The following is a 17,280-nucleotide window of genomic DNA, read 5'->3' as shown; positions in this document are numbered from 1 at the left end:
TATCCAAATGCAGCTTGACACAAATCCTGAATAATAAGTACTGTCGTCTAGTAAATAAGAAACGAGTTGCTCACCATTTGCTAACGTAATAAAAAACGTAAAAATTAAGAATCCAAATAAATGTATGTTAAGCTATATAACTGCTTTAAAAAGGTGTATTCTCACAGTCAGCTTGAAGTCGTACCAAATTTAGGGGTAAGTTTATTTGCTTTCGCATAAACATATATCAGTGGTTATACCAACCAATGAGAATCAATCTTTCTTATAAAAATAACTAAAAACTTATAAATGCAAAATAAGATTCAAACCAATGGTTTGATCAATCCTGAATGGAACTAAAGGAGACAAGAGAAAAGAAATATATGATAGATGCTTGCCTAAAGTTTTGTAAAATGTATATATACGTATACAGTTTGAAACAATACCGCATACATATATTATACCTTATTCAGTTCAAAGCAGTTCAGAGTTCTTATAAAGGAGTATGTTGTGGCAATATGAACAGAGCACGTGCTTGGCATCCTAAGAGAAGCAGACATTGACCTCTAAGATTCTTTACCTCGTAACAGGGCTTACATGTTTATTTTTATCAACTGAATAAAAACCGGGGCAACACAAATGTAGAAAACATCAAGTGTTCTATGGAATATTCAAAGGCATGAAACATAAGTCCTAACTGGCTGGCTTCACCCAATAGTTTACTGGCTCTGAATTAGACAGATTTTCATGTCTAATCAGCACTCTGACTTACAAATGTATTTCTAAAGTGACTAGGTGACTCGCTTTTGAAAATCCTAAAGTTAGGCACTTTCATAAGTGACCTGTCTTTCAAAAGTGCTGAATGCCTAGCAGCTCCCACCAGCTTCACTGGGTTTACTCCTGATTTACACTCCATCACTCTTAATTTTTGTCTTGCACAAGGTGAGAAGAAAACATAGCAATAGCTGCCAGGAGAAGCACTTCAGGCTCTGGTGGAAGATTGAGTATTTGAGGACAAAGAGGTCCTGAGTTCCATAGCCCTTGTCCTTCCCTGCTGGTAATCAGTGGTTTTAAATGGAAAAACTGCCTCAACAAAATTCAAATTTGTTAAGAAAAATTCTTACGAAATTCATGGCATTGCAGCAAATACATGTACTTGCAGCATGCTTTAGATTAAAATATCTGATAACGATACTGCCTCAGCTAGATGACCTATATCTTCCAGCCCTACAGTTCTGCGATTCATTTGCCTGAATGCATATTAAACTGTTCCCATTAATTCACCTTCTAGCATCTCTATATAAGTTAGAAATAGCATACCAACCTAATTTCTTAAAATATTTCTTGATCCTGACTTCTAGGGGCCTTTGTAGTTGTAAAGATATAGTTGAATGCAGTGTATTTGAGTTACTGAGTTTGAAATGTTCTGCTGCCTGTGAATATCCCTGGGGGGGGGGGTGAGGTGGGGTGCAGAAAGAGGTACACAGGATATTAATTTATGGTGGATAATCCATACATTGGCTGTTCATTTATCTAAATTTGCTGGATGAAGTTTTGCATTCCAGTCAGTTGTTTCCAAGCTACACTTGTTGGCACATTTCTAGTGGCTAGCAAGTTTCTTAGTCACAGGCAACTTGTTAATTCTATGTTGTGTAAATGTTGGGTTGAAATATCAGTTCGTACTCATCAGTGCAAGAGGAATGGAGGTATGAAAGAATAGTTACATTCTGTATTGACTAGCACCACACCTGGAGCAAGGAAGACTTCAGTGCTTGTTGCCTGGTAAACAGGAATATACCAATGTGCTAAGTGTAACTAAGGGTATGTCCAGACTACCCGCCATGTCGGCAGGTAGCAATCGATTTACCGGGGATCGATATATCACGTCTCATCTAGATGCGATATATCCATCCCCGAACGCGCTCCCCATCAACTCCGTAACTCCACCAGAGCGAGCGGTGGTAGCGGAGTCAACAGGGGAGCTGCAGCCGTCAATCCCGCCCCATGAGGACGGGAGGTAAGTTGAAATAAGATACATCGACTTCAGCTACAGTATTCCTGTAGCTGAAGTTGCATATTCCCCCTTCCCCCCGGCCCCAGTGTAGACCAGGCCTAAGGGTATGTCTAGACCAGGGTCAGCAACCTTTCAGAAGTGGTGTGCCAAGTCTTCATTTATTCACTCTGATTTAAGGTTTCACATACCAGTAATACATTTGAACATTTTTAGAAGGTCTTTCTATAAGTCTATAATATAACTAAACGATTGTTGTATGTAAAGTAAATACAATTTTTAAAATGTTTAAGAAGCTTCATTTAAAATTAAGTTAAAATGCAGAGTCCCCCGGACCGCTGGCCAAGACCCGGGCAATGTGAGTGCCACTGAAAATCAGTTAGAGCATGGCAAGCTGGGGTGTAAATCTACAACGCTATAGCCTGCCACTCACTATCTGTCCATGTGGACACCATGGACACCAAAAGTTCCCTAGTGCTTGTTGACCTACTTTGCTTTAAAAGAAGATAGCAGCTCTCACTAGGGAACATTCAAGTCTCAGTCAGTTACTGTAACCGACTGTTCCTTGCTACAGATGTGGTGCTAACTCTGTCCATGTTTCTGGTACATAATCATATAACTTAATATTTTTAATTTTCATCTCCCACAGAACTTTTTAAACTCCAGTAGCTGCCCTGAAATTCAAGGTTTCTTGCATGTTAAAGAGTTGGGTAGGAAATCGTGGAAAAAGTTATATGTGTGTTTGAGAAGATCAGGACTTTATTGCTCCACAAAAGGAACTTCAAAGGTATTTATTTATTTTTAAAGAATTGAGCTACTAAAGTTGTTAGTATGTAAAATGAATTTCTACTTACAGTAGATTTTTTAATATAAAAGTTTCCATAGAGTTTTCTTTAAGAAAAAAAAAAAAAAAAAGAGATGATGCAAAACAATAAATACATTATGGGCAAGTAGCAAAGAAGACCCGGGTCACTACATCTCTTCATCTTGAAATATCCATCTTTGAATTTGTTCATTATAATAATAATAATATACTCAGATATACATGTGCTTTTAATATATAAAAATATAAGAGGATACCGAAGTCGCATTAAATGAGAATTTATGGATTTGGGAGAAAACACTTGCTTCATAAGTGAACTTCTTATAGGTTTATTTTAGATGGTAACTAAAGGCTGAATTATTAAATTTGAAAAACGAATTAGCAATAATCAGAACCAATATAGCTCTGTAGAAGGCAAAACCAGCTTTATGCATCATTTCATCATACCAGAATGTAAATGTTTGTCAACTTTCAGCATAAACCCCCACCCTTCTCCTTTATTGTGTAGTTTTGCTGTGATTGGTACTTTTTTGTTGTTTTGGAGTTTTTTTGATCTCATAGTATTTCCCTTGCGAGCAAATATCTCAGAAATAAAGCTCAGTTTGTCAATATGCATCCTGAGAACAATTTTAGCTTTACATTTATGAACGTATAGTCAATCTGAAAAGGTCAAACGGTTCATTTTATTGTATGTTAAATAAAACTTCAGGTGCTTAGAGAGAGGCAGTTTAAATGTGCATACACTGCCCTCTGATGGATGTTATTTTTCAGAGAAGGTATGGCTGGCACTGAAATGTTTCAGTGGTTTAATCCTACAATTTAAAAGGTACAATATTTCCACAGGAGCCAAGACACTTGCAGTTGTTAGCTGACCTAGAAGACAGCAATATCTTCTCATTGATAGCAGGCAAGAAATTGTATAATGCTCCTGCAGACTATGGATTTTGTGTAAAGGTAATTCCTCTCATTAACTTGTTCCCAAGGTGGAACTGAAATCATAAGCATTTTTTTTTTTTAGCAAATTTGTGATACCCTTACTCACCATGTGTAGAAGTTTACTCACTAAGTAATCCTATTGACTTCAGAAAGACTTTTGGAGTCTGATACTAGTCAGTGGAAAGGTGAAGTTAGGAGGGCAGCACAGTCTGACCGAAAGGGATAAAACTTTGCACGGCAGCAAATCGAGTAGCAGTGATAGTTGTTCCAGGCTGTGCATTTACTAATATAGTGATTTTGTCTAAATGATGCTGTAAACTTTAAGATTATTTAAATGTAAAAGTCAATGGCGTTTTCAAATAATTGAGCAGACAAGACCTCACGAGGTTCCACAATGGAAAACCTAGAATTGCATGCTTGGATATTACTCTGGGGTTCAGAGCTCTGATGTTAGTTACATGGGAGGGCCCCTCAAGCATTAAATACATAATCTGAGGGTCATGGACATTTAATTTCCGGGTGGGTGTATTTTAAGTATCAGTGCTTCTGTGCTTTGAAAACCCAGTACGTCTTTTGGACTGGCAGGTTTGAGTGCAAAATCATGTTGGATGGCCTTGGGGTTATATGTCCAGACACTCATTCAGACATTCAGTTATACCCTCTGCTTTTCATACCTTAATCAATGTGAAAAGGAAAGCTCCTTATGAGAGCAAGTGCCCAAATTACATAGCAGAGGATCATACTCTAAATGGAGGTAAATGCACCAATATAACAGGCAGCTTGTTTGCACTTACTTTAAAGCAGGAGGTCAGTTTGAAAAATAAAGAGTAAAGTGTACAGGGTCGCTTTTTAGCTGTTATGCCTGGCATGCCTGCAGCTTTTGTACTGGTATAACCATGCGAGTTAGGGAGATGATTTTTTTTTTTTTAACCAATAAAGTTGTATCTGTACAACCACTGGAGTGGTTGGAGTTATACCAGGATAAAGATACTCCTACTGGTATAGTTTATGCTTATATGGGAAGGGGAATAAGACAGAATACGTTTTTATCAATATAATGCCTTCCGTGCTAGGGGTTGTACTGATATTACCTAAACCAGTATCGCTAAAGTGGTACAACTTTTTCATATAGACACTCCTCAGTGTGCACCCCTCTCTCATTGTTGTCACCAATGTGTCTGGTAACATTTTTTTAAAGCACCTAAATCCAATTGTCTGTCATTTGGGTATTGAAAATAAGGCTATCTACTGTGTGCCTCTATGTAACAGGCCTCAGGAGAAAATCTGAGGAGAGGAATGGGGAGACAGGCCTGGGAGCTGCTTTTATTGATGTGTTTCAAGGGTTTGTCATGGTGGAGGCAACGGAGAGGAGTTCCTTGTTTCTGTGAACTTGTCTCTACCAGCAAGTGCTGTTTGGCTAGAAATAAACTCTCTCTCCCAGGAATGATGGCTAGTGGAGACATACTGAGTTAACCAGAGAGAGCCATTTAGGCATTGAGGGGGTGGGGTAGAGCTCTCCTCCCGTCTGATATGGAGTTCTCTAAGGCAACATATGTAGCTCCTCACAAGGCAAGTCTGACATTCTCTGGCCTCTTGTCTGCAGAGGTGTGGGTAGCTTCAGCAGTAATACTTCTGCCATCTGCAGAGGGGACAGCAGGCGCTGTTAGAATGGATAATTGTCAGGTAAACTTATCTATCAAAAACATAAACTCCCTTTTTTTTTTTTTTTTTTTTTGGTTTTAATCACCCACAGTCTTATTTCAAGTGTTCAAATACCACTTTCAAGTATTTTATTAATCTTAACGTGAACAGTAGGAAGGCAGGAAAAAACACTCAACAATAAGATAGTGGTATCTGAAGAGTGGTGTGATTAAGGTACAGGACTGAGTGTTGGGCGATCTAGTCCCTGCATCCAGTTCTGCTGCAGACTTCATGTGTGACCTTAGATGAGTCAGTTCATCTCTCTGCCTCCAAGTCCCATCTTTAAAATGGGGCTGACAAAGCCGTTATTCTCAAGGTTATTTTGAGGGTTAGTTTACTTAAATTGTACAGTGTCTTGATAACCTTGGATACAAGATGTTTGAGTGGCATACTATTGTAAAATGCAAAGGTTACAAACTGATCACTCTCCTTTTATTGGGGTCCAGTCAGGGAAGTTGGTTCTAGACTTTTCTCTCCAAATACATTTTCGCCTCCACTGAACACAAGTTGAGTGTGAACGAGTATTTTCTTGGCAAATGTTTCCCATTTTCTTACTCTCTGTGCCTGCCTTTCCTGGACAGTATATGTCAAGTGCTGTTGCTTTCCTGTTAAATGTAACTGAATTCCCTCTTATATTTTGTAGCCCAACAGAGTGAGAAATGAAACTAAGGAATTGAGGTTGCTGTGTGCTGAAGATGAGCAGAGCAGAACGTGTTGGATGACTGCATTTAGACTTCTCAAGGTACCTACTTTCTGATAACCTAAATTAGGCTAGGTCTCCAGCTGTCTTCATATTCTTGAGAGATTTCAGTTTTACCATACTGTTGTGCACTGAATGCACAAGGCAATATTTTTATGAAAAAATCCCTAGCTACTCTTATCGAACTGCTCACTTACGTATCCCAAGGTCAACTATAGTCTGCAGCAGATACTTCCATTTTGGAAATTAAAATACTGGATACAGCTTTTAATCAGAAGCTTGTGACCACAGCATTAGATGGTATTCATCGCACGTATAAATGAAACACAATCCTGGCATGGCAAAATAGGAAGTATATGTTTGCCTCAAAAATCGAAACAATCACTGGTTTTAAACTCATCATGTCAATGCAGAATCTTAAAAACCCAAAAAACCCACCAAGAGTTGAGGTCAAGTATTTAGCCTCATTAACTTGCAGTGATTTTAACTAGTACGAGATACTGTCTAGTGTCCTGTTCTGTCTTTTTGTTTTCTATTTCCTAAGGCAAATTGTCTTTTACAAACTGTAGTGGTTTTTTGCACGGTTTTTGTTTAACTGGTGTGGCTTCTAGTAAAACACGATTCAGCATCTGACCTGGGTCAAGAGTACGTATAGCTGAGAGCAAGGAGTGAATATGTTTTTAGTTGGAATGGTGCATGGAAGCAGACTTATCAGTATACTCTCGACAAAAAGAGTAGTACTAGCTTCCTCACTTGGCTGGCAGAGTGGTGGTGTAGTTCAGAGTCTTGTATGATAGATTGTGTTGAGGTGGGGTATAGTGGAGAGAAACCTCAATGGGAAACAATCTTTTGTGTTCTAGCAGAGAAGCAGTGTACTGTCTGTCTCCCATCGAGGAGGAGGTCTGTTCGAATCTACAGCTCTGTAGAAGTACCCTTTATAAATTCCAACCTTGAAAATCTCATGTGGAGATGATGACCTTGGAGGCTTTCAAAACCTCAGAGCCTCACTTTTGTCAAGGGCATCATAAATTCTCTACCATCTCATCCATGAAAAGCCTCCCCTCCATGCTAACTCTCAATTTCTATGCTACAGCTTTATGTGAATATTGTAAGATGGATGTGTAAGAACTCAGATCCATGCAGGCAACACAAATTTAATGTAGTCTCATTAGACTTAAATATTCCCAAGTGACAAAGGGGTGCCCAACTGTTGAGAGACTTTGAAGGGCCAGATTTCAGAGGGTGGGTACTCAGCACTCTCTGAAAATCAGAGGTCTCTCAGGTGGGTTAAGAGTCATCCAGAATCACTTGTCACATTTGCAAATGTATGCTCTAGATTCTAGTTAATTCATTTATAGCATCTCCATACACAATGTCACGTCATAACCAAAAGGGTAACTTGATGCTGGGGTCAGCCAGTGTTGTGTATTCTTGAGGCTAAATAGGAAGTTCAATATCAACACTACAGCCTGCAGTGCTCTGGTAGGAATGTGGCACTGTCTTAACTGCAGGATAATTCTACAACCTCTGAGGTTAACATTATCACTTTCTATTGTAATCAGTTATCAGTGGCCAAACAGTCCCTCACACATGATGTTTACCGGGAAGTATTGCACAGTACACAGAAAGTACATAGTAGTAGTATATTTACCTTACTCTGCAACATTTTTATCCCCAGACCCACTCCTCAGTTTCAAAAGTTTGTCTGGTTCGTCTTTAGTCCTGGCTAATTTCCAGACAAGTGGGATAGAAAGTGGTAAATTTTAAATTTGTGTTGTGTGCTGTGTAATTTTTATCCCCCAAATTACTAAAAATATTTAGTCTTGAGAAACAAGTTATGGTAGTCCAACTGTCATGAATTGTTTCTCCAGGTGCCAACTCAGGGATGCGATTTCCACTGTTTAGGCCTGGTCTACACAAGGGGGCGGGGGTTGATCTGAGTTACGCAACTTCAGCTACATGAATAACATAGCTGAAGTTGACGTACTTAGATCTACTTACCGCAGTGTCTTCACTGCGGTAAGTCGATGGCTGATGCTCTCCCGTAGACTCAGCCTGCGCCTCTCGCCCTGGTGGTGTACCAGAGTCGACGGGAGAGCGCTCAACAGTTGATTTATCGTGTCTAGACTAGACACAATAGATTGATCCAGCGGGGGGTCAATCACTTCCCGTCAATCCAACAGGTAATGTAGACAAGCCTTAAGTCACAGGAGTTCTTCTACATACTTTAGAGGCTCCATTGTTAAAGCCAATCAAAATAATCACAATTATTAACCTTGGCTATTTTATTACATGAAAAAGGAAAAGAAAACAAAAGACAGAACACAAATGATAAATTGGCTACTACCATTACAGTCTTTTCCGGGTGCCACTTTCTAGACAGTAGATACTGCACCCTTGAGAACTGGCCCTCCTTTGGTGGAGCCACTTTTCACTTCATAAATTGAGACCAAGGTCTTATTCCCAACGTTGCAGTGTATCATTAGAAAACCAAGACTGTTTATAAATGTGCAAAAATTTTGTTGCAAGGCAGGTGTGTCCTGTTGATTTTTAGGAATAACAAACACTTTTTGTTTACTTTGCCCAATTATAATCTTTACTAAATCTTAATAAATCAAAGGAAGGATTTAAATCAGTTACTCAGAAACCATTTATGAATCTGTCTTAAGACGGACCAATTAACGAATATTAAGAATCCTAAATCCAGTTAACTCCCACTATTTTTCTGTTTATCAATGGGAATGTCTACACAGAAAAGAAAAACCTGGGGCTGGCCCATGCCAACCCACTCGGCCTCCAGGGCTGTTTCACTGCTGTGTAGACTTCCGGGTTTGCACTGGACCCTGAGCTGTGGAACCCTCCCACCCAGCAGAGACCAAGAGCCCAGAGACTCCCAGAGCTTGGGCTCCAACTCAAGCCTGGAAGTCTACACAGCAATGAAACAGCCCCGCAGCCTGAGTCTGTAAGTCCAAGTCAGTTGACACGGGCCAGCGACAGGTTTTTCTTTGTGCTATAGACAGACCCAACACTTAACCCCTCTCTCCACTCCAGAGCTATCTGGTCTAACTATTTGGTGATTACCAGGAGAAACTGTTAACATCTTAAGTTAAAAGAGCATTTCCATATCCCAATAAAATCACTACAAGAATTTTTAAATCTAGTCTTGTGGCTGTGGCTGTGTGTGTTGTGGGCTCACTTCAGAGTTTTTATAATCTTCTCCTTCCTATTTTCATGATATTTTAAAAAAACATCTCTCAGGCTTGTTTAGATTCAAAGTTGGCTGCTGTCATCCTTTGACTGGCTCCATGTCTTCAGGGTTTGGTTATAGTTACACCTTCAGCTTCTGAATACGCAGTATGCTTAACGGACATGCAATACGCATCTAATTGTCTTTGTTCTCTTGTGGCAGGAAAACCTTAGATAACTTTAAAGGTTAGTTTTAACTTCCTTTTTATCCAGGTGTTTCTGAGAGAAGTTCAACAGGAACTGAAATTCCTTTTTTTTTTTTTTTTTTTTTTTTTTTTAAGTCCAAACACTCTTGTTCTTTTGCACAGAAGTTTTTTAGTTCTCCAAATAGGCTCTTAAAGTTAAATAAATTCTTAGATTTTAGCTTAAATAGTTACGAAAAATTATCAACTTCTTCAATAACAATTTTTCTGCAGGGATGAGTCTTCATGTCTTCCTGAGTTGAGCGAGGGAATTGCTGCTTGAGTATGCCAGATAGTTTGCTAAATAATCCCCATTAATATAAATATTTTATACATACATCAGTAATCAGTTTAACAAAGTCATTGGATTCCATGATAATATATAACACATTTTACCATTTACATAGCAATGATTTTAGGAATTACATTTCACTAGGGCTTGCCATCTCAACATTTAAGAAATAAACAAAGGTTTTCTACAAAATATTTCACAAGTATAAATGCTTTTCTTAAGGCTTCAGGGAGCAAGATTTTAGAATGACTGAAATAATTCTCTTTACTACCAACTTTTTTGCTTCTGATAACACAGGACTTCTTTTTGCTGATATCCTCTTGAAGTCAGGACCTAACTCCTTTGCAAGGTCTGTTGTTTGAGATAAACCATTTCATTTCCAACTGACATTTTAGACAACAGATGTGTCCTGTTCTTTGATAAGATACTCTGGTTTAGATGCCTTGTAGACCAAATGCTGTATACCAGTCGCCGTATACAATTTGCAATTAAAAACTGCTATCAGATATTCTATACCGGGGTCAGCAACCTTTCAGAAGAGGTGTGCCGAATCTTCATTTATTCGCTCTAATTTAAGTTTTCGCGTGCTGGTAATACATTTTAACATTTTTAGAAGGTCTCTTTCTATAAGTCTATAATATATAACTAAACTATTGTATGTAAAGTAAATAAGGTTCTTCTTCGAGTGCTTGCTCATATCCATTCCAGTTAAGTGCGCGCGTGCCACGTGCACGTTCGTCGGAAGATTTTTACCCTAGCAACACTCGGTGGGTCAGCTGGGCGCCCCCTGGAGTGGCGCCGCCATGGTGCCGGATATATACCTCTGCCAACCCAACCGCCCCTCAGTTCCTTTTTACTGCCTGTATTGGTTGTTGGAACAGTGGAATGCGGTTTTACTGACCTCCACCTCCCTAGCTACTCGTAGTTCTCTAGTTATTTTGTTGTGTATATAGTTCAAAGTTATATAGTTATAGTTAATTTTTATTGTTAATAGTTAATGTATAGTTAAGAGGGGTTCGGGGATTAGCCCCTTCCCACACCCGGTGCCGGGGCCCATGCCCGGTTCACCGGGTTTCAAACCGTGCTCGGCCTGTCATAAGCTGATGCTGACAGGAGATCCACACGACTCCTGCCTTAAGTGCCTCGGGGAATCTCACCTAACAGATAAGTGTCGCATTTGCAAGGCTTTTAAGCCAAGAACAAAAAGGAGCAAGACTTTCGGCTAAAACAGCTCCTCATGGAGGCAACTCTTACCTCTCCGCCTTCGGCACCGAGCACTGGTCAATCGGCGGGCAGAAGCACCTCCTTGGCACCGGAATGTGCCAGTACTGCCAAGGCCTCCTGTTGCTGGCACTGAAGTTGACTTGGCACCGCTGCCTTTCCCCGAGGTCGAGAGAGCCTAAGACTCCTGCTGCTTCCGTGCCACCTGCACCGCAGCCAGAGAGCTCGTCTAAGTTGGATTGCCCGACACCGACCCGTGCCGCAGCACTGATGATGTCGGCACTGTCGATTCCAGTCCCACAAGGGCCGTCAAGTCTGGTGCCTGTCAGCTCCCCGGCACGGACCGTGGTTGAGCTTACTATTCCATCCACGCTGGAGACATTCTCAACGGCAAGGGATCTGATTGCCACGACAGGGTCGACGCTGCCTCAACCCCTGGCACCGCCGGTGCGGGTAATACAGTCTATCAGCAAACCTGCCTCGATAAGACCATCCTCTGTCAGCACAGCAGAGCGGCACCATTCACGATCACGGTCCCGCAGATGTCCCAGGTCCCGTCGGCGCTCCCGCTCCCGACGCCACTCACAGTCCCCGTACCGTTCACCTCCTCAGTACCAGTTGCACTCGCGACACCGGTCAGTATCCCGTTCGCCGGCCCGCTACTCTCGGCACCATTCCAACTCCTGGCACCGCTCCAGGCACCGTGACTCCCGTAACCGCTCCCGACGTTGAGCCTCGAGATCTCGGTCGACCTCCCAGCACCGCTCTGGTCGCAGGTCCCAATCTCGTTCCCGGTACCGGTATGCCTCCCAGTACCGGTCCCTGGTGCCAAGTAGAGCAAGGTACGCTAGAGACAGAGACTCTGCCCAGGGCCTTTCAGCACCTCCATGGCCATCCAGACACGCATCAGTGTCATCCCGCGCGGACAGCTCTTATGCTCAGGACCGCGATTCTGATGTGCCCACCAGAGTCTTCCAAGAGACCCAGGCCAAGGACCAAGGACCTCATCAGTGGCCTTTCTGGACACCTTGGGCATACCACCAGGCCCAAGGCATACCAGTAGTTTTGTCCTGCTCTGTCTCATGAGAGCACCGAGTGCCAGAGGCGACGGTTAGCCGTCCCACTCCAAGTACTGCGGAGGAAGTCCCAGTTCACCCACCGGATTCCCAGGTTCCACTGGAGCAGGAGGTCGGCCAAGAGCAACAGACCACACAGGACCCGCTCGTCGCCAGCATCTCCTCTTCCTCTTCTCCAGATGAGGCGGTGGCAGGAACATCCTCCTCACGCCCTCCTCCAATCGACCTGAGAGCCCATCAGGACCTCCTAAGGAGGGTAGCACTCAATATGAACCTCCAGGTGGAGGAGGTCCCGGAGGTAGAGGCCGAGGTAGTGGACATTCTGTAGGCGGATGCCCCCACTAGAGTGGACCTACCGTTTATTCGGACCATTCAGACGAAAGTTGATACTATATGGCAGTCCCCAGCCTCTATCCCTCCTGCGGCCAAGGGAGTCGAGAGTAAATATATGGTGCCCTCTAAAGAGTACGAGTACTTGTATGTCCATCCTCATCCCTGCTCACTAGTCATCCAGTCCGTTAATGAGAGGGAACACCATGGCCAGCAGGCGCCAGCCCCGAAATCGAAGGAGGCTAGGTGAATGGACCTACTCGGCCGCAAGGTGTACTAGGCAGGGGCCCTACAGCTCCGGGTGGCAAATCAACAAGCCTTGCTTAGCCGCTATAATTATAACACCTGGGTGGCGGTGGGTAAGTTTACGGAGCTTCTCCCTCAAGAATCCCACCAAGAGTTCGCTGCCCTCTTGGAGGAAGGGAAAAAGGTGGCCAGAACTTCCCTCCAGGCCTCATTGGATGCAGCAGACTCAGCAGCCAGGACTGTGGCCTCGAGTGTTGCCATGAGGCACATCTCATGGCTTCAGGTTTCAAACCTCCCACCGGAGCTGCAGTATACCGTTCAGGACTTGCCATTTGATAGTAAAGGCCTCTTCTTGGAAAAGACTGACCCCAGGCTGCAAAGCCTGAAGGACAACAGGGTCATAATGTGCTCTCTCGGCATATGTACACTGGTGACCCAACGCAGGCCTTTCCGTCCCCAGCCTCAGTGCCCATACTCTGTGCCTAGACAAAGACAGGACTTTGGCAGGCAGTGCGGCCAAGGGGGTCGCAGACGACCATCAGGACCCCAAGGGGACCAAAATCAGGGTCCTTCGAAACCACCACCAGGACCAAAGACGAACTTTTGAAGGTGCACTCGAGGGCGGCGTACCAGTTACAGGCCAGGATCCCTCTCCTCCCTTCTCCAGCTGTCTCTCCTACTTCCTCCCGGTGTGGTCCCAGTTAACTTCAGATCACTGGGTCCTACGCACGGTGGAGTATGGGTACCACCTCCAATTTATTTCAACCCCGCCATCCCACCCTCCAACCCTGTCCCTCTTCAGGGACCCCCTCACGAGCAATTCCTCTTACAAGAGGTGCAGACGCTTCTCGCCATAGGAGCTATAGAGAAGGTACCGATGGACGAAAGGGGCAAGGGGGTTTACTCCTATTATTCCTAATCCCCAAGTCGAAGGGAGGTCTCAGACCTATCCTAGACCTGCGAGGACTCAACCAGTTTATGATAAAGTTGAAGTTCCGCATGGTATCCCTGAGGACCATGATCCCGTCTTTGGATCCTGAAGACTGGTATGCTGCCCTCGATATGAAGGACGCATATTTTCACGTTGCCATCTTTCCTCTGCACAGGAGATACCTCCGCTTTGTAGCCAGCTGTCAGCACTTCCAGTTTACGGTCCTGCCATTTGGCCTTTCTACAGCCCCAAGGGTATTTACGAAGTGTATGACCGTAGTCGCCGCATACCTCCGCCGACGTGGGATACGTGTTTTTCCATATCTGGACGATTGGCTCATCCGAGGGGCCTCCGAGACGCAAGTCACTCAGCATGTGGGCATCGTCAAGGACCTATTCACACGCCTAGGCCTGATGATCAATATAGAAAAATCCACTCTGGTTCCCACGCAGAGGTTAGACTTCATAGGAGCTATCCTGGACTCCAGTTTAACCAGAGCCTGCTTACCACAGCCGCGGTTTCAGGCGATGGCAGCAATCATCCAAGGTCTACAGAATTTCCCGAAGACCTCGGCTCGCCCTTGTCTCGGTCTCCTGGATCACATGGCTGCCTGCACGTTTGTAACCAAACATGCCAGGCTCCGCCTCCGTCCTCTCCAAGTTTGACTCAACTCGATATACCGCCTGGGCAGGGACCCAATAGACACGATAGTCACCATTCCCCCGAGCACCCTAGGCTCCCTAGAATGGTGGCTAACTCTCTCTCTGGTGTGTGCAGGGATGCTGTTCCATCCGCCCCAGCCCTCAACGTCCCTGATGACGGACACATCATCTCTCAGTTAGGGTGCTCACCTCGAACATCTTTGTACTCAAGACCTTTGGTCATCTCAGGAGCTGGCATTACACATAAATGTCCGAGAACTGAGAGCAGTCCACCTGGCGTGCCAGGCGTTCCAGCAACAGTTGTGAGGCCGTTGTGTCTCAGTGTTTATAGACAACACAACGGCCGTGTACTACATAAACAAACAGGGAGGGACACGGTCCTCCCCCCTTTGTCAGGAGGCCATCCAACTCTGGGACTTTTGCATAGCCCACTCAATAGATCTGGTAGCGTCCTTTCTCCCCGGCATTCGGAACACTCTGGCAGATTGACTCAGCAGGTCTTTCCTGTCTCACGAGTGGTCGATCCGCCCAGACATTATGCATTCTGTTTTCCAGAAGTGAGGATTTCCCCACATAGACCTGTTTGCTTCCCGCGAGAACAGGAAATGCCAGATGTTCTGCTCCTTCCAAGGTCTCTCTCCAGGATTGATCTCAGACGCTTTCCTGCTGCCGTGGAAGAGCCAGCTCCTTTATGCCTTCCCACTGGTTCACAAGGTCCTGCTGACACTCCGCAGGGACAGAGTGCGCACCATCATGATCGCTCCAGCGTGGCCCAGGCAGCACTGGTACACCACGTTGCTCGACCTGTCGATAGCCAACCCATTTACCCTGCCACTCCACCCAGACCTCATAACTCAGGACCACGGCAGGCTTCGGCAACCGGACCTGCAGGCTCTTCACCTCATGGCGTGGCTGCTGCGTGGCTAAACCAGTCAGTTATATTGCTCTGAATCATATGACAAGTTCTCCTGGGTAGCAGGAAGCCTTCCGCCCGATCAACATATCTGGCCAAGTGGAAGCGTTTCTCCTGCTGGTGTGAAACACTTAATCTTACTCCCACTGAGGTCTCGATCCCCTCTATTTTGGACTACCTCTGGTCTCTCAAATACGCAGGGCCTAGCAGTATCATCACTGAGGGTACACTGGTAGCCATCCTACCTTCCACCAGGCGAAGGTGGTCGTTCTGGTTCTCACACCTAGGTTTTGAGGTTCCTCAAGGGCTTGGAGCACTTAATACCCTCAGTAACGCCACCCAGCCCCGAACTAGGCTCAACCTGGTTTAAACCAGACTTTATGTCCCCTCCCGCATTTGAGCCGTTCAACGACTGCTCGCTAATTATACCTGTCTTGGAAACAGCTTTCTCATAGCATTACAAGGCCAACGAGTCTCCGAGCTTAGGTCTACGTGGATTCCGCCGTACCTGTTGTCCCCAAGGACAAGATGCCAGTTGCGACCACACCCAGCATCCTCCTAAGGTGTTTCGGCCTTTCATGTTAACCAGGACATTTTCTCCTGGTCTTCTTCCCGAAGCCATACTCAACCAAATGGGAGTAACAGTTGCACTCCCTGGACGCCGTAGAGCACTCGCATTTATACTGAGCAGACAAAACCGTTTCATAAATGGCCCCAACTCTTTCGCGGTAGCAGACCGAATGAAAGGCTACCTGTTCCTCTCAGAGATTTCATCTGGGTGAGCGTCGGCATCTATCCGCACGTTATATTGGCTGCATATTAAGCCACATTTACGCGTTCATTCTACCAGAGCTCAGGCTTCATCCGCCGCTTCCTGGCTGTGACCTATCTAGGAGATATGGGCGCGGCAGCTACCTGGTCCTCAGTCCACACCTTTGCTTCGCATTAGGCTCTGGTTCAACAGTCCAGAGATGATGCAGCCTTTGGCTCAGCAGTTTACATTCTGCCACATTCCACTCCAACCTACCGCGTAGGTAAGGCTGGGGAACATCTAACCGGAATGGATATGACAAGCACTCGAAGAAGAAAAGACAGTTACTCACTTGTTACTGTTGTTTCTTCGAGATTGTTGCCTATCTATTCCAAACCCGCCCTCCTTCCCCACTGTTGGAGTAGCGGAAGAAGGAACTGAGGGACGGTTTGGTCGCAGGGGTATATAATCCGGCGCCACTCCAGGGCGCCCGACCAACGCACTGAGTGGTTTGCTAGGGTAAAAAATCTCCGACGAACGTGCACCGCGGCGCACACTTAATTGGAATGGATATGAGCAATACATCTCAAAGAACAACAGTACTAAAGGTGAGTAACTGTCTTTTTTTTTTTTTTTTAATGTTTTAAGAAGCTTCATTTGAAATTAAATTAAAATGCAGAGCCCCCCAGACCAGTGGCTTGGACCCAGGCAGTGTGCGTGCCACTGAAAATCAGCTCGCATGCCGCCTTCAGCACACGTGCCATAGGTTGCCTATCCCTGTTCTATACCAAGCACCAATCACAACAACCGAGCTTAGATCCATTTTTTAAAAGATAGCTCATAAGATATTAGTATAAAAAAATAAAGCAAAATAGGAATTAAAAATGCATTTCAGAGTTAGTATAAATATCCCTAGAGGTAATAAGTGGTTTTATCTCCCTGGACACTTGAGGAGTTTGTCACGTTGACAGTCAACAGAATTCCTAGGAGTTTCCGTAGCTTGGACATTTCATATAATTAAATAAATAAAAATATATGCTTGTGAGGAACTTTTTCTACAAGCACCATATGCATGAAAGTGGTGATAACTATCTCCTAAGATTCAGTGAAGGTACAGACAAGTTTGTAATGACCTAACATTAGAAGAGTAAATTTATAATTTTATCAAAGTCACTTTTGCATCAGTAGTGAAGTTCCTCTATCACACATGCACATATGGAACTGCAGCTTTTCAGTCCATTTTCTCAGTCCATGTACCCTGATTGCATTAAGTTCTCATT

At 44.2% G+C, this 17,280-nt stretch overlaps 1 protein-coding gene across 1 annotated transcript in view; it reads left to right on the top strand.

Annotated features, from left to right (window-relative positions):
* The window catches only part of GRB10 (growth factor receptor bound protein 10), a 163,387-nt gene that overhangs the window by 134,416 nt on the left and 11,691 nt on the right, over window positions 1-17,280 (top strand). The window contains exons 8-10 of the mRNA XM_075062612.1: window positions 2,640-2,777; window positions 3,657-3,767; window positions 6,094-6,192. Coding sequence (XP_074918713.1) covers window positions 2,640-2,777; window positions 3,657-3,767; window positions 6,094-6,192 — 348 coding nt within the window. The remainder of the gene's footprint in view (window positions 1-2,639; window positions 2,778-3,656; window positions 3,768-6,093; window positions 6,193-17,280) is intronic.

Source organism: Chelonoidis abingdonii, chromosome 2, assembly GCF_003597395.2.
Source record: "Chelonoidis abingdonii isolate Lonesome George chromosome 2, CheloAbing_2.0, whole genome shotgun sequence".
Taxonomy (NCBI): domain Eukaryota; kingdom Metazoa; phylum Chordata; order Testudines; family Testudinidae; genus Chelonoidis; species Chelonoidis abingdonii.
This window is presented reverse-complemented; position numbering and strand designations above follow the sequence as displayed.